Below are 18,116 nucleotides of genomic sequence, written 5' to 3'. Positions count from 1 at the left end.
TAAACGTGGACAAAAGTCTTAACAAGTACTACTACACAACAGGTGCACACTAATATGCTGGCATGTTCATCTCAAGATTACCCCTATGCCAGCCCTCTTAAGAAAGAAAATACAAGCCCTTTGGATCTGTTCAATAAGAGATGTAAGCACGGTGCTTCCAAAATTTTTGGAACCCTATAAAGAAAAGGCATTTCAAGAGGGTGGATGCCTACAGGCGAGAAACCAGAATATAGAGACAAGCACAGAAGCTGTATACCCTGGCAAAAAAAAAAAAAAAAGCAATTTGAGTATCACTTGTTATGTGTGCTTTGGAATTCTGTCCTATGCAAAGACATTTCAGTACTTTTCTGAACAAGATCAAGGTAATTCATTCAAACAAATGAAAACAAATGAGCTCAAGGAAAAATGAGGTGAATGTTGCCAATTTCCTTCTGTATGACATGCAGAAGGTTCAAAACTCACTCCCTGGCACCTCCAGGTAAAGATGGGGTTGTCCTTTATTAAACTCTGGAGAGCCCTGCCAGCTGGACCAAAGTGACTTCATTTAAACTGGTTTCCTACATTTCTAGGGCAACAGGAAATATTAATTCCCTTCAACAAAATATCAAGGAAAGCATAAACCAGTACACAATTGTTCTAGTATAGTTGCAGATTCAGATTCTTAGCGATAAACCATTTAAGGCAGGTCACTTCAAATTTAGGTGTAGGGTTTTTTGGGTTTTTTTGGGGGGGCTAGTTAGATTGATGAAGTGATTTCTCCAAATTAACGGAGCCTTACCCTTTCCACTATTAACTATTCTCAAAAGTTTCACACTCGCCAAAAAGCACGACACAAACAAGATAAAAAAGACCCGGTCATAACTACCAAGATACAGAACGCTGAGCAGATTGGTAGAACCTTACAAGAAGTGCTACCTGTAGTTAAGTGATTCTGTCTCCTTAATGGTAAATATTCTGTTCCTATGGCTAAGTCTGTACGCTTAAGGTTGTACAGAATAAGAGAGAGGGTGTGCAAATCAAATGCTTACTTTTTACTTACCTGAACCAAATACTCCCGGGAGAGCAATGGCAGGCGGACATGTTCCATCAGGCGTGCCATGAGCTCCTGTCGCACATCTTTGTCGTGGTTGACCCACGCGATCACCGCTTCAAACACCTTGAGTAACAAAAGGACACACTATGAGTTTTGAACATTTTTTTTGGGGGGGGGAAACAGGGCAGATTCACATATTATTCTCTCTTAAGAAGCCCTTCTCTGCAAGTGCTGTAATTGAGCGTGGAGAACAGACACCCTTCCATCAGGGGTTAGTAGCACAGGAAAGGAGCCACAGCTTCCGCCCATACTCTGTGAGTTATCCTCAGCAGGTCCTATCTTTTTAAAGATGCCAGTAGCCATCTCACTCTCTAAATGGTTAAAAAGGGGTACCAAGCCCAAGCTGCTTCCCTCTCTCACCCCAAGCATCTTGCTCCTTTTGAAAGTGGCTGCTCTCCTCTGTCGTCTCTTCCTCAATCACCTTTAGCTTCTCATAAGCCATCAGGAGGATGGAGTATATTCTCACCTCCTTAAACGAATACTGTGGCTACTGAGGATCCTCAGTCCTTGGACACAGCTACATTGGCAAAGAAAAAGTGCTTCGTATGTGTTGTACAGTGGTACCTCTGGTTATGATAGATAGATAGATAGATAGATTCTTTATGAACTTCCAGAGGTCCATTCTTAACCTGAAACCGTTCTTAACCTGAGGTGCGCTTTCGCTAATGGGGCCTCCCGCTGCCGCCACACAATTTCTGTTCTCATCCTGAGGTAAAGTTCTTAACCCAAGGTACTACTTCCGGGTTAGCAGAGTCTGTAACCCGAAGTGTTTGTAACCTGAGGTTCCACTGTATATGCATTATAACACTGTGACCCCTGACGGCGCTTTGGAGTTCCGTTTTTGCCAACCCGATTTCTCATATAAAGTTTACAACGTGTTTCACTGAAACGCTTCTTTGATGTGTCTGGATCCAGCCCTTACTGAGGTTCAGCTTTTCGATTAAAATGTTTGTGTTTTCACAAGCTGCCGGAGTGGAATTCAGCATCGTGCTAAGCTGATCCTTTCATCGGCACAGGCATTTCTCCTTGTCAGGTGAAATGATTAATCCTCTGCTCTCCCTGCGAGCTGTTCGGGGGGTGGGCATATGGGGCATGTGTGCGGAAGAAGACAATTCCCCCAAGGATGCCAACAACTTGGTGTTGTTGTTTTTTAGTGGTCTCCGGTTACAAATCTTGTCAGTGCTTACCACTTGAGTTAGAAGGATTATCTATAAAATTCCCATACTGTGCTAAATATATCTGCAGTCTATGAGGATGCTTAATAGAAGTTCAGTTCAGTTTGCAGCAAGGGTACCAAAAGATCTGCTGAGGATTTAATTAAAGGATAAGAGTCATGCAGCTCTAAAAGCAGGCCGAGATGTGGGCTGACAGCACTGCGCCACTGCCAAGACTCAGAGAGTTGGACAGTGATGCTGCAGTAGCGTGTCAGCCCTCACCGAGGGAAGAAACCCACACAGGGCATGTGGCAAAAACAAAACAATCAGAACAGCTTCTCCATATGCCGAAAGTCAGCACATGCTCTACTTAACCTACATCTCGGCCCACATTCAGTATCATATGATCTTGCTTTGTGGGCCTATGTGTATTCCAATATCTGCACTATCACTGTATAATACTCATTTTTAGGTAGGATGCTTTAGCCGTACTTCAAGGAAAGCCTTGAAGTTGGCCAACTATAATGCATTGCGCATAGGGCAACCTTTCAAGATGGCCCCAAACCTGCTACTGGTCCATTTCCAAAGTGCTGGCACATCAGCATATAATTTGAAGCCCTACCTACTCAACTTTGGACCTTGTTACCTGAAGGCTTGTCTGCTTCCATATGAAACAGCCCAGGAACTAGTTTTTTGGGTTTCCCCCCTTCCCACCCTCATTTTAGGAAACCCTTCTCTGGGTGCAGCTACCATCTGTGGTGAAGGAAACGCCATTTTCTGTTATAGCAACTTGCTTTTGGAGTTCCTGCACTCCCGGGAGGTTCACCTAATGCCTACGTAAATGTCTTTCCAGGGGCAGGTGTTTTCCAGTTATCATCATCTGAAGACTTCCTATCCAATAAAATGTATTATTACTATTATTAACATTTATATACCACCTTTATCTTTCAAAGATCTCAGGGTGGCATACATGGTTCTCCTCCCCATTTCACCCTCACAATAATCCTGTGAGATAGGTTGTTGTAGATGCGGCACATGAATGAAGGTTCCATCGTATCTGATTAGACCTTAAGATTCTTTAAAGCAGCTTTCAAACTGGGAGAAAGGGACCTTACCTTTTCCTCCGATGCTATTGTAAGTTTGTCACTGGATATTAAGCTGCACACCTGTTCTACGTCGAGGTTCAGAAATTCCTCACAAAGTACAACTTCAGTAAAGTGCTGCTCTGTTTAGAGAGGGGAAAAATATCTTTGAATGCACACGCACACACCCGTGCAATGCAAGTTAAGAGGTACTGAGTCTATAGAAGCAAGTGGTTTCCACTGCAGTGACTACTTGCTGGGGCACACGGAGGCAAAATGAGGAAAGCACATAGTTCATATATAGTAAATGCACATATATGAAGCATTCTAATACTGTACAATAACTCACCACAATATCATTACAGCATTTGGGATAATATTATTTGATATTCAGGTGAATGGGTGGATAGATCTGTAGCCATAATGGCACACACCAAAGGGGAAGAAGCAGGCTTGGCAGAGCCCTGAGCTTTGCAGACGTACAGAAGTTCTGCTAAAAATACCCAAAGGGGAGAAACAGCCCAATGAGTACTGAGTATGTTCAGTGGACAAAGAATGCTGACTGTTTGGGGAGGAAGACTTTTGCCTTGCTCATAAATTAAAAGTTGGTTTAAATGGACTCTGGCCCCTGAATGGCCAAGGCAGCGCAGCAGGAGTTGGGCCCTTTGGCTAGGGGAGGTATTTTCCTTCTGTCCATCATTGGAGGATTTTTGCTTATTCTTTTAAGTTGAAAGGGTGGCAGAGGCAAGTTAGTACAACACGGCATTGTGCACCTCCGGGGTGGCTTGTTCAAGGTTGGGAGGAATGAGACAGAATGTTGGGAGGTGGAGGAAATGGCTGATCAAGTTCTTTGGGATGGTTTGTGGTATACAGAAGACAGAGGGCCTCTCTTTTGTTGGCTTCATGATTTGGATGCTGTAAATCTGACTATGGGGGCTGAAGTCAGGGTAAAACTCTCTGGGGTTTGGCGTTGGACAGTTTGCGAAGACTATGAGGTTCTACGAAAGGCTGCAACTGAAATGTGATTGCAGTATTGCCAGTAGGTGGTTTCCTTGGCCTTGCTGCCACTGAACCCTGAAAAGGAAACCAGATGGAAGGGAAATAGAGTAACCTAGAAGGGGGTCCTGGCTGGCTGATTGACATACTAAACAGGAGCACTCCACACTGCCAACCTTATGTTGAAGGCCCCACTTGCCACATGGTAATTCAACAGTTTAAAGGGACCCAATCTGATTAATGTGCTATTCAAACACAGTAACCACATTCTCAACAGATCCTGCAGCAATTCAGCCTAGGTGATTGGCAAGTTGCCCCTTTCATAACATCTATGCTCTCTCACACTCAGGTTCTCAGAAACGAGAAAAATAAGGAATCTGAAGCGGCATTGTTATGATCAGCCGTCTGTTTAGAATGTAGTTCGTTGCCTAGGAAATCTTGTTTGAGGCCTCCCCTTTTGTCATGAAAGAGGAACCGATAAATGAATTATTTCGAATAATTTGTTCTGAAATTATATAAATCTTACAGCTGAGCGAAGGAAAATAAAAATGTGTGCTGTTGAGACGGAGGCAGAAGCCTTCCCCAAAGACCAAGATGGGGAACCACCTGTGGCCATTCAGATATACATGGGCTTCACCCCCTACAAATAATGAGCAGGGATTGTGGCAACTGTAGCCTAGCAACATCTGGAGAGCCATCTGTTCCCCAACCCTGGTCTATAATCACTGGCAGCAGCCAGGAATTGAATTTGAGATGTTCATGTGTACAAAGCATGTCCGCTAATTCTCAGCTACGCCTCCAATCTTGTTTGAATGTTCTAAGCTGCTCAGAGGACCCAGACAGCTTTCCAACGTTTTCTTGGGGGGTGACCCACAGGAAGGAGGGGTACCCAGAGAGCTGGAGAGCCCTAAAGGAAAAGGAGACCTTTCCCTCCACGCTACCTTGTATCAGCAGTTCAGCCAAGCCATTGCCTCAGATCCAAACAAGTAGCAGAGCCCGTCAAGCAGTTCAGAGATCAACTACTCATTTGCACTGCCTTAAAACCTGACTTGACTAAAGACAAGGGATCTTCTCTCACTTCCTCAAACTTCATAGAATCATAGAGTTGGAAGAGACCACAAGGGCCATCGAGTCCAACCCCCTGACCATCAGCTCTGCCATTGATCTGCTGCCCCCAAATGCTAGAACAACTGTTTGGGTAAAATGCTGAGGAGCAGAGTTGCAGTAAGAGAGACCTTTCCCCAGCTTCCAGCCCTTTAGCCAAGATACTGCTGCATGCAAGGGTGCACGGGCTATATAGGTCACAGGAAGAAGTCCACTCAGACTGCTCCTCACCCTATGCTATGGTGGGCACCATAGCTGTCAACGTTTCCCTTTTTTAAAGGGAAATTCCCTTATTCCAAATAGGATTCCTCGCAAGAAAAGGGAAAAGTTGACAGCTATGGTGGGAACCCTCTCACCCATGGGCCAATCTTACCCTGCTAGGGTATCCAAATTGCCCTGCAAGGCCATGTCCCTCCCAAGCCTCATCCACCTACCCATCAGATACAATGACTTAGGACATCATCTAATGAATGATGGTTGAAGTTATGTATTTACCACACACACCTATTGTCATGGAAGAGAGCTGTATGGAATCCGCTGCTAAAAAGGAGGGGGGGGGGAAACACTTGTTTTAACAGTTCCTTGCAAGGCACTTTGTACTCCCAACTTTGGGTCTTCAAAGCACCTTGTGCCAAAACGACTGTGAAGTCAAACTTGACCTGCAAAGCCTATCATGATAAGGAGAGAGGGGCTCATGGAGCCAAAAAGGTTCCCTATAGCATTGGGGCTTGTCTACAGAGCATCTGGGAGAATTTTTTTGGATAAGGCTAGAAAGCCCTGGAAGGCTTGGGCTGCACAGACTCATTTTTTTATACTGGTGCCTAAAATTTTAATGTGGTTTTAATTTCTGGTTTTAAAATCCACTCGTTTCCTAGTTGCTTCATGATTTTTTTTCTCTCGCATGTGCAAAAAGTCAAGGCAGTCAGTTCTAAGACTTTCACATCCCCCAACATTGTAGCTCAAATTCCCTCTTGTGCAAGCAATGTTAAAAGGCTGCCAGATTAGACAGCGTTAGAAACAAAACCACAGTCCAGCCAAGTGTGTTTTTTAAGATTCAGTGTTGCACTTGCCTGCATAAGTGTTGGCCTTGTTCAGAAGATCTGTGCATGCATGCATGTCAGCAAAAGCGCGAAAGCCTAAACAGTTCACAGGATGAAGTTGGGTTTCCAGAAAATCACAGCAGCTCTTCTTTACATCCTGCAACTGCAACAAACTAGCTGCCGGGAGAAGTACCTACAATAACCAAAACCAAATTCATGCACACATTGCCAATTTCAACAACAACGAAAAGGAAAACTTAAGGCACACGTATTAGGAGAAACATTAGAATGGTAGAGAATATGACCAACAGAGGTCTGCATTTTAAAGTCACCACCTTAAATTTACGGTACTAGTGTTGATTGTGATGCTTGCTGTGAGAAAGTTTTAAAAACCCTGTATTCTAGATAAGTTATGGCTGATATTTCTATTCATTTTCTATCATTCTGACTCACTGGCCTTTGAATCCAGATGAGTTGCCAAGGATTGGGTCACTGCAGAAATGCAGTTGCCCCTTTTGTCGCATGAACTACGATGGGACAAAGTTCCTTCTATTTTCAAAGGTTTATTCATTCTTCTCCTACTGCTCACTGTAGGACTTACAGTGGTGCCCCGCAAGACGAACGCCTCGCAAGACGGAAAACCTGCTAGACGAAAGGGTTTTCCGTTTTGGAGGCGCTTCGCAAAACAAATTTCCCTATGGGCTTGCTTCGCAAGACGAAAATGTCTTGCGAGTTCCTGCGCGTTTTTTTCCCCTCCCCCCCTTTTCCTAAGCCGCTAAGCCGCTTATCAGCTGATAAGCCGCTTAACAGCTGATCGCTAAAAGCCGCTAAACCGCTAATAGTGCTAATTTGCTAAGCTGTCAATGGGCTTGCTTCGCAAGACGAAAAAAACCGCTATACGAAGAGCCTCACGGAACTGATTAATTTCGTCTTGCGAGGCACCACTGTAATGCACAACAGGGCTGGCATTAAAAATAAAAAATGGTTAGTGTTTAAGAGGTTGACATTGATCAGCTTCATTCCAAAGCGCTATCCAATTCTGTATTCCCAACCCCTTTATTTGATTGACTCAATGAAATCTAAGTAAGCTCACAAAATGGGCTTCTTTGTATACACTGCATTGGCTGTTAGCAGTTGTATACGGTATTCACTTTTAAATACAGAAGCCACGGAATGCTAGCTGCAACTTGAACACATTCAAGAGGACAGACACCACTGACTTTACTTTACTGCACTTAATTCATCTGCCCTGCACAGAAGATGCTTCCGGGTTCCCAAGGGCTCACTGAACCAGCAGAGAACTGCAGAAATGCCTCAAGCAGAGATCCTTTGCGTTTGCACTGCTTGTCTTTCAAGAAAAGCATGAGTCAAGATAAACAGCTGTAGTGGTGGGTGGGTGGCAGTGCAGAGGGCTAAAAATAAATTTTGACATCTGTAGCACAAAGCTAATGCTAACACTTTACATTTCACCCAAGAAAGCTATTAGCCCTCATTCATTTCAGATGTAGCAAGTCGTTCCTAAAAATCATTTACAAGCCACATGCTTCCCGAAACAAGGCCTTTTTAAAGCGACCAACTTTTTTTTATAGCTCTGCTTGAAGTCCAAACACTGTTTACAGACCGAGCGTGTGGCCTTGTCTAAAATGTTCCCAGCTGCCCAGCACACTCTCCCTCCAAACAAATATTTACACTCAGTTTTGTTCCATGTTATATGCTGTTCTCTGGCACCATATGTATAAAAAGTGAACTGTGCCAGAAAAAAATACATAAGCACAAATCAGGAAAGGATCGAACCCCAGTTAGGTGTAGTTTTCAAGGCAGAATTTGCCATTTATACACATGGGAGCTCTTAAAAGACTGCACCCTTTGGATCTTGTTTAGGGACGTTTTTAATATTTGATGCTTTATTGTATTTTTAACATTTTGTTGGGAGCTGCCCAGTCAGATGGGCGAGAAATACATAAATATATATATGATGCTTTTGAATTATGGTGCTGGAGGAGACTCTTGATAGTCCCATGGACTGCAAGAAGATCAAACCTATCCATTCTTAAGGAAATCAGCCCGAGTGCTCACTGGAAGGACAGATCCTGAAGCTGAGGCTTCAATACTTTGGCCACCACATGAGAAAAGAAGACTCCCTGAAAAGGCCCTGATGTTGGGAAAGATGGAGGGCACAAGGAGAAGGGGACGACAGAGGACAAGATGGTTAGATAGTGTTCTTGAAGCTACCAGCACGAGTTTGACCAAACTGCGGGAGGCAGTGGAAGACAGGAGTGCCTGGCGTGCTCTGGTCCATGGGGTCACGAAGAGTTGGACACGACTAAACGACTAAACAACAACAACAAATATCTATCTATCTATCTACCCAGCAGCTCCCTCCCCAGACCCCTCAAGCTCTCCTGCTCCCTGACGTATCAGTGATAGTTGTTAGGCAAGTGGATATGAGAGGTGCACTTTTTCCCAGTGAGGCCCCACATTTTTGGAGCTTCATTCCCAATAGCCTTTAAAAATCTTCAAAAGATACATTTCTTTAAGCCAGTGCTTGGTTGAATTGTGCTATACCGTGAAAGTTAATACATTAGCAGAATTTTTTAAAAAACCACTTGTAATATGTTAGATAATGTTTAAATTTGGAGGTAATTAGAGATAAAGATTTTATTGACATGCATGAATGAAGATAATACAAAGGAACCAAGGCAAGGAGTAGAGGGAAGTCGAGGGATTCAAGTAATCCCACAATGTGGATTTAATATTGATTGTGTATACAGTTGTTATAAATGCTTTATTTTATGTTTTTCTCTTTAATGTAATGATTTTGTTTTTTTTGTGTGGAAATCAATAAAAATATTATTTAAAAAAAGGGGGGGAAGAATTTTGCTATATCGCACTTGGTAAAGAATTTTTTGAGCTGCTGCTGCTTTGAATCTGGCTGCGGTTTTGTAATTGTGTTTCATGTGTGTTAGTCTTGTAAGATGCCTTGCAAAGGCAGCATCCCCTGAAAAGTATTAAAAAATACTTTAAACAACATTGAACATTCCTTAGAGTCTTTTTAGTAGCTTTTAAGACAGATCTGTGTCTTTCTACTGGCAATCACACAGGCTTTCTTAAGGCCACTCACAAGACACACACACACACACACACACAGCTGTCTCCCTACTGTAAATTATTTTGTAAAATTACACTTCCCATTGTAGATATTACCTTAAAATAGCTTGTGCAGAGGGAACGTCAGACTTATTAGACATTTATATTTCATATACAGGCCCTATTCAGGTGTTCAATCTCCCCACAAGTAAGGAAAAGATGAGAGAAGCAGGGGTACAGTTTAAAGCCCTCCACAAGTTTGAGGGAAAAGGTCTGAACCGGGAAGCCACCTTCTAAATCATCACACAGGAGGCCTCCAAGAATAGGAGGCAGCTTCTCACATCAGATCTTCCCCCTCAAACGCATGAAGGATTCTAACCTGGGTAGCAATGACACACCAGAGGGGATGCGGGATGTGACAGCACATCCTCACGCTTTTCCTCACGTTTCCTCAGTCTTATAAGGAGACCGAACACTTGAATAGGATGACTGTGTACCTCTGGCAACTGCCTCCCAATCTCCCACAGCCTCACTCTTAATATCTGTCACAGCTCCAAGAATTTGGGATAACACGAAGTAATAATCTAGAACTAGAAACTGCATAGCAAAGTGCAAGGCACTGACTTAGCTGTCGAGGTTTAGGCTGCAAGCCTAAACACATTAATTCACTTCAAGAGTAAAGGTCCAGTGAAGTCAATGGGAGTTACATTTGAGAAAGCAAGACTGGGCTGTTGGGAGTGATGTCCTGCAAGAGGCAAAGATTATGCAGCTCACTGGATGGTAAAATGTAGCCCATTCCTTTCATTTGCTCTTTGACGGTCTGAATACTAAAATCTTCAGGTGTCCTCTCTTTACCAGGGAAGGGTCCTTCTCAATTGTGGTGCCTCAATTGTGAGATTCCCTTCCCAGCACCTACTCCAAATTTGTTTTGGCACCACGTGAAGAGCCTTCTGTTTTATCTTAGCTGCTATTGATTTTCCTGCTTTTAACGCATTAGGCTGCATCTAATGTTGCTGCTCTGCTGGTGCATGGGAATTCCATATGTTCAAGAGACTTCCTCTTCCGTCCCTCCAGCTCCCTGAGCACCCTCAAAATCAGCTCCAGAGCAAATTTTGGGGGGAGGGGGAGGAAGGGAAGAGAAGAGAGGAAAGGGAAGTCCTGTTGCCCCATTGGAATCCTGCTGGTTAAACACTGGATGCGACCCAGTATGTTTTAATGAGCTTGGAATTTTATCGGAAGAGTGGAGAGAAAATCCCTAATTAACAACAACAGACTGAATTCAAACAGAGTTAGTTGGTGTGAAGTTCCACTCAAATGAACAGGACTTAAAAGCAAGTCTACATCCACCCCAGTATGTATAAGAAGAAACTAAATGAATGAATGAATGAATGATATTGCAAGTATTATTATTACCTGTAAGTCACACTGAATTAATGGTATATTATAGTTCAAAGGGAACAGGTGACACTGTGGTCTAAACCACTGAGCCTCTTGGGTTTGCTAATCAGATGTTTAGTGGTTTGAATTCGCGTGACAGGGTGAGCTCCCATTGCTCTGTCCCACCTTCTTCCAACCTAGCAGTTCAAAAGCATGCCAGTGCAAGTAGATAAGTAGGTATCGGTGCGGTGGGAAGGTAAATGGCGTTTCCATGCACTATGGCACTCGCCACAGTGTCCCACTGTGCCAGTAGCGGTTTAGTCATGCTGGCCACATGACCCGGAAAGCTGTCTGTGGGCAAACGCCGGCTCCCTTGAACTGAAAAGCGAGATGTGTGCCACACCCCATAGTTGCCTTTGACTGGATTTAACCTTCCACGGGTCCTTTACCTTTTTTACCTATATTATAGTTCAAACACACCCACAAATACATGCTATAAACTCTTCTATGATCTCAAAAGTAGATCCTGTCTTATCGGATCTCCCTTCTCCTCAACCTGCCTCCTATTTAGACTCTGGTGTTGCTTTACGCCTAACACCACCACAGTTCAACAGTCCTAACACCTTAAAGCAGCTACCGATTAAACTGAACCAGACTAGGCCTAGGAAAGAAGCTACAAATTTTATGAGGAAGATCACTTTCGGGGGTGGGGGGTAAAGCTGGTCTCAGTCAAAATAGTGTGATACTACTCACAGTAGTTTATTTCTATGTCAAACCGGTCAAACCAATCCCAACAATTAAGGAATTTTTTTAAGCCAGCAAGCTATTAGGTGTTAAAAATCCTTAATTGCTTAATTGCTGCCGTTGAAAGTGTTGACTATGCAACAGCTTGAGACATTTTCTTGCGTTTAGTGAACATTTGGCCAAACAGTTTGTCAGAAATGCTACATGCTGTACCAGATAATGAGTTGAAAGATACTGGCAAGTCATATCTAACAGGAAATAGGACTCAAATTGCAAAGGACGAGATCATTAGATCACTGGTATTACACACGCCATTTATATACAAGATGGAGGGCATTACACACACTATTTGCATACCGCAGGAATGCACAGCAGCTGTTTGGGTTTTTTAGAGAATTGTATATAATTCTCTACCATCAAGGAGAACAGCCACAGTGCAGCCTGCTTGTTCAGGTTGCAAACAAAGGGAATGTGGCATATACATGAACATCTGAAGTGAAGGAGCATAAATTGATGCCCGTAAAGGCTGCAAAATCTAATGCTTCTGGAATCAGTTGCAGAGACCCTCAATTTGTAGCCACAGGATTCTAGTTTCCATAACTGCAGCTATACCTCTTCTCTATCATCAAAGTCCAGCCTAGTGTCTAATAAAACACACTTTGAAGTATACACAGTGTAGACTCCTTACACTAAAATTTTGCTAAATTCCATGGAGACACCCAATGCGAGTTGCCTGTAGGGCTTACCCAGAGCTCATCCGTCCTGAAAAACAGAGGCACTGCTTGATTCCAAAGTCTACAATGAAAAACAAGACAACCAACACCTGTCAGGATGAAATGCCAGGTAAGGAGCTTTCCACCTTATCTTGGGTGAGTCAAAACAGCTCTGCTGTACTGGCTCAGTCCTAAACATGGAAACCCACACATTTCATCTCCATTAACATAATCAAGTAAACAATTACTTTTAGCTGTAGATGGATATGAACTAAGAGTTTCAGAAATGAATAAAATGTAAGGTTTTAATTACCTCTAACTCCCTTCCTAATTCAGGGGAAATAGTCGTGCCCCCCCCCCCGCCATTTCCATCACTCTTTGCAGAGACTGCAAATCCCTTGGAGACTTATGTTTTGTGGAAGACAGGCTACAAGTACAAATATAAGTAAAACAAACTGCTTATAAAAGAGCTTTGGCGATGGGGGATCTCCATGTAATCAATCCCAATGACTTCAGAAAGACATTCTGTGGGGCCAAAGCACTTCAAATATGTGAAAACGAAGAAGCAACTTGTAAGTGCAACAGAATACCAAATGTTGGCTATATAACAGAAGTCATTCTCTTGCTGACTCTGTGTGTGTGTGTGCGTGTGTGCGCACGCGCGCATGTGTATATTATATATGCAAAAACAGCTGCGTCAACACTCAGGACCATATTAATATGATGCTGGCAGTTCTGCATGTTTTCCATGTGGCTCTCCCCTATTCACATAGGGAGTGGCAATCAAATTTAACAGAAAAAGAGGAGCACAGGTGAAAGGCGCTGTACTCTCGCTGCACCCACTGTTCACCTCCCTGCAGCTCTTAACAAGAACTTTTCCCTTTCCCAAACAGACTTCCAGCATCAAAGCTTAGCTAAAAGGAGGTGGTTTGTAAGCACTTGAGGGCTACATGAAGACAAGTCATGCACCCCTTCTGCGGTTAAAAACGAGACCTACACCTTCCTTCCTTTCAGTGCAACTGGCCAGTTGGACTAGATGACCCTTGGGATTCCTTCCAACTCTACAATTCTATGATCCCACATTGGTCTCAAAGTGCCACATCACAACTCTAACTGAAAAACATGCACAGAGGCCTTCCAGGCAGAAGAATCTTTTGGCAGATTTGGAAACAAGCTTGAGTTAAAGGTTGACTACACCAGCTGCCATCATTAATACTGTGTTAGATACTGCGATCCAGATGGATACTCAGGAAATGTAATAACAGCACATTGGACAGCTTATTATTGCAGTATGGAGGCTGGAATCAGAAACAGTATATAAAGCTGAATGAAGTGTGTCCATAAATAACGGTTGATGTTGCTGCACCAAGATCTCTGCTACTCTTACATGCCGCAGTTTGCCCTAATAGTTCAAGCAATGACATTTACCACCTCGGCTGAGCCTGAGTCCTGCAAACGCTGAACATTATACACTGAAAGATTAGTAAGGTAAGAAACCAGAGCTCGCAAAGTGAAACCCAAATCCCTCAAATCACTAAAGAGATGGGCATCTGATTTCTGGTAAGCAAACAATCATTTTTCCTAATCTGTAGGGATGGCTATTGCAGCAGTCATAGCTCATAGCAGTTCTGCAGCGAGTAAGGATGTGGCAGTACCAACCCAAATGGAAGAGTGATATTATTCTGTTTAAGACTGCACTAGGGTCTTAAGTACATTGTGGCAACAATTAGGCAATGCTAGTGTGACATTTTAAGTCTTATCATTATCTGCTGAACTAAGGAAATCAGCTTTCAGGTCAGTAAGTTTTTCCAGGAACCAGGCTGGCCGAACACATTTTGCAGCCCAAGGGGAAGGACCCCTCTCTGTATTCCAGATACAGAAGCTGACCAGGCTGGTGGCTGAATCTCATTTCACGACTGGTGATGGGACGGTATCATCTACTGCAGTCAGATAGCAGACTAGCTTAGGAGGCACAAAGCAGGCTGCATAACACACACACACACACACACACACACACACACACACACGTACCTGTTCCCTGACCCTCAGCAAAGGGTATTTACAGGAAAAAAGCTGTATTACAGGTCAACATACGGAATGTACCCCAAGCTTGGATTAATCATTTCTAAAGAAGGGCAATCTGACCTCTGTTATAAAGAACCAATTAATTTACTTTTAGTAGCAGCATGCCCAGTAATGGCACAGAATTGGAAGGGACTGGAACATCTGTGTATTTCTCATTGGAAACAGAACGTATGGTTGATTGCTGCATCAGATAAATTAACCAAGAGATGACATGCATTGAATGATACAAATGATGTAGATGATTTAGCTGAAATATGACATCCTTTAATAAAATACTTTACTGATAATCCTGAAGAATGGCACGGACTGGACTTTGGCAAATTAAACAGACTGATCCGTCCTGGAAGGGGGAAGCGGGGGCAAACTGAGTTTTGTTTTTGTTTTGTAATTGTTGTTGTATAATGGAAATCAATAAAACAACAACAACTACAACAACAACTGGGTTCATTTAGAAAGCTGGCTGATTATGCCTATTTAGTTAACAACCTGGACAACTAGTAAACCTGTTCCTCTGTGTGTGTTTTTGAGCTCCTCCAGAAATGCAGAACAAATATTTGCTATTTATTTAGCGGTTGCTGGCCACTTCAGTGGTGAGTGCAATGAATGCATGACAATTTAAATATGATAGATACCAATATGTATATTTGACATCCATATTCAAACTTTGCCCCTTTTTGCTACACTAGAGCTTCTGACATGCATAAGCAAGGATTTATACCCAAATGCAGCATATTTAACATTACCCTTTCAAGCCACTGCTTTCTCAACTGTTTCCAAGGCTGGCCATTATATTTGATCTACAATTACTAAACGGCTTGTAGAGGATTGTAAAACAGCAGGTGACTTTAAAGTGCAAATTCTGTATCAGTTATTTTGAACAAGAAAAAGAAGTGCTATAAGATCACATAAATGCTATTAAAAAGCACACATCCTTCTTATGACTAAGATGCTAAAAATAAATGTCATTACCCTCACAGGGGTGGGGGAGTGCCTTACTTTTTGTGTCATTATGCATACCATTAAAGGATGAGTTGACAGTATCCTCCTACTCACCTGTACATTTTCCTCTGTAAGCTGAATTTCAGCAGTGTAAACATATTCAATGAGCATCTTAAGGGTCCATCCATCAACTTCCTTTATTCGAACTCTCTTTGCCTGACTCTCGCTCATTTCACCTATAATACATGGTTGTATAGCTCTGTTAATTTAATCAGATACTGGCAATTGGCATCAACATGTTGCAGTTCCAGGTGGCTTCCTCAGCACAAAAACTTTCCTCTAAGAGAAGAGAAAGGAAAAGCTTATTCTCCAGAACGAAGCTATATAGATCAGTGTCTCTCTTTTTGGAAGACACCCCCTCATCCCCAATAAAAACAACAAAGTGCTGGAAAAATATTTTGAATTTATGGAGCAACTATCAGGTTTAGCTAAGCTTCCTGCTATGATCTGCACAAAACTGTGAAAACCTTGGATGCCAGTCTAAAATGTCTATATCTATTTGTAATTTCAGGGCTAAAAACTTCATGGGTTCATAAAACTCAGCACATGACAACTATGCAGAAAGGGCACCAAAGCACTCATACGAACTGGAATAATGGCTTGATACAATCAGCTTTCAATATATTTAAATGATACCAGTAGAAACTGCCTTAGAAAATTCTAGCAGCCCACAAGGAGGATTATTCGCAGCAGCATTTGATTCACTGTCTCTCAAAACCATTTCACCTCTAGCCAGAAAATAGGGAAATATGGTGTCAGCTTGTGGAGGCTGAAAGGCTGGTCATGAAGACCATCTGCAGTGCCAGCACAAATATTTGCAAGAGAAGAGGATTCAGAACAAGACTCCAAGACCAGAAAAAGCCAGTGCCTCTAACAGCAATGAAGTTTGTCCAAGGTATATTTAACTGCTTCTGCTCTGGTCTGTGACCACAATAAAGATAATGATTGACTGCTTCTGCTCAACAGCAGGAAAAAGCCTACTGTAACCTGTAGTACAGCCCCAATGTAATTGGGCTGTACCCAACATTAATCATACTTAGTTGGATACAGCCCATTGTGTCTGGCAGGTGTAGCCAACATGGTGTTGCTAAACTCCAGCTCCCATCAGCCCTGCCTGCTGGCATAGGCTAATGGGAACTGAGTTGAACAACATCTGGAGCATACCACATTGGCTACCCCTGCAGTATAGGATAGAATTACAAAACAAGACAGATGAGATAGGAAGGAAATAGTCTCCGAACTAGAATTCTAGCTGGATAGTCAATAGTTTGGTCCTTTTGGAATATGTTTTCTGAGTGGAACATACATAGGCAACAGAGATGCTAAAACTCCTGCCTGTGAAGCCAGAGCACATAACCCAATTGCAATGGAAGGTGGGACAGACAGAGGTGAATTTTTAAACTGAGGGGGGTTTTTTTGCTGTTCTCTTGCTGCCATTGTTAATTATCCCATTGCATATACCATTTTTTACTTGTATTACATCTGAAAGCCACCATGGTGGCCCCTCTGAAGACCCAAAGATGGATCATAATTTTCTAAATAAAAATGGCGTGTAAGGGGAGACCAGAGCCATCAGGGAATGTGTTCAGCCACAGCCACAGCCGGTCATAACAATGGACTACCTAGTATTTGATTACACACATCGAACAAAAGCATTTAAGCTGACAGAATAATCTCTAACTTGTATGAGAACTCCATATTTTTCTTTCATCTATCTTTTAAGAAGACACCTGAATCAAAATAATGCAGGTAGTGATTGACTTGGTCTGAAAATAAGAATTCCTAACGTAAGAAACTTTAGTATAAAGGGAAAGGAGGCTTAGCCAGAGCTTCAATAGTAATACTGTCCTGATGACTGACTGAATATTTATTCTAAATGACACTGAAGTCATCTAAAGAAGAGACTGTGAATCTGTGGCCCTCTGTATGAGGTTGGGCTACAGTTCCCATCATTCCTGGCCACTGATCATGCTGGTTTGGAATTCAGAGCACAACAGCTGGAAAGCCATCTGCACATCAACCCCAAAGTCAAATGCAACCATTCTTGTGTCCTGAAAACCCACTAACATTTCAGCCTTAAACACACAGCATAAGCAGTGCAAGGAGAGAGGGAGAAAAGGAGAAAAACCCCAGCTGGCATATAATTTACAGCAAGATATACAGTCCAGCTGTCACTTAGAGTTATGCAAAAAATACTAAAACATGAACTCCAGCAATAAGACGGCAAAGTCATTAAGTCCTCCATGCCTGTTAATAGCTTGACATTTTCAAATATTGCAACTGATGTCTCAACAGTCTCTCACCCCCCCAACCCCTCCCAATTCCATTTCCGCTGCAGTGTTTTGACCTTGTATACTCATTTAGCTATGCTATAGTTTCAAGAAGTAAGAAACAAAGTAGTACAGTACCTGTAAACATGGCATGGAAGTATGGGCTGCAAGCTGCTAACACAACTCTATGAGCTGCAATTTCCATGTCTTCAGCTACTATTGTGACATCACACAACAAGTTTTGACTATGTAGAAAACGAGAAAAGAAGAGGATGAGTTGTGAACAATGCAGAATCTGGAAGAAAGCAAACATCTACTGTCTGTTTTGGAAAGCTGTTTGTGTGCTCTGTATTCAGACCCCTCTTGAGATAT

At 42.6% G+C, this 18,116-nt stretch overlaps 1 protein-coding gene and 1 long non-coding RNA gene across 3 annotated transcripts in view; both read right to left on the bottom strand.

Annotated features, from left to right (window-relative positions):
- KLHL2 (kelch like family member 2) overlaps positions 1-18,116 on the bottom strand; it is a 36,799-nt gene that overhangs the window by 9,697 nt on the left and 8,986 nt on the right. Inside the window, exons 3-7 of one of the 2 annotated variants that reach the window (XM_081926071.1) lie at positions 17,883-17,989; positions 15,529-15,650; positions 6,500-6,662; positions 3,363-3,472; positions 1,040-1,156 (exon numbers count right to left, since the gene is read on the bottom strand). In XM_081926071.1, coding sequence (XP_081782197.1) covers positions 1,040-1,156; positions 3,363-3,472; positions 6,500-6,662; positions 15,529-15,650; positions 17,883-17,989 — 619 coding nt within the window. Of the gene's footprint in view, positions 1-1,039; positions 1,157-3,362; positions 3,473-6,499; positions 6,663-15,528; positions 15,754-17,882; positions 17,990-18,116 lie in introns of those variants that run through there. The other variant, XM_081926072.1, reaches the window with a different exon arrangement.
- Positions 4,044-5,686, bottom strand: LOC309378266. Its single transcript, XR_014171973.1, has 2 exons — positions 5,472-5,686; positions 4,044-5,412 (listed from the first exon to the last, which is right to left on the bottom strand). It is a non-coding gene; the product is annotated as an uncharacterized lncRNA (long non-coding RNA).

The sequence above is a fragment of the Podarcis melisellensis genome, assembly GCF_964234715.1.
Source record: "Podarcis melisellensis genome assembly, chromosome: 9".
NCBI lineage: Eukaryota > Metazoa > Chordata > Lepidosauria > Squamata > Lacertidae > Podarcis > Podarcis melisellensis.
This window is presented reverse-complemented; position numbering and strand designations above follow the sequence as displayed.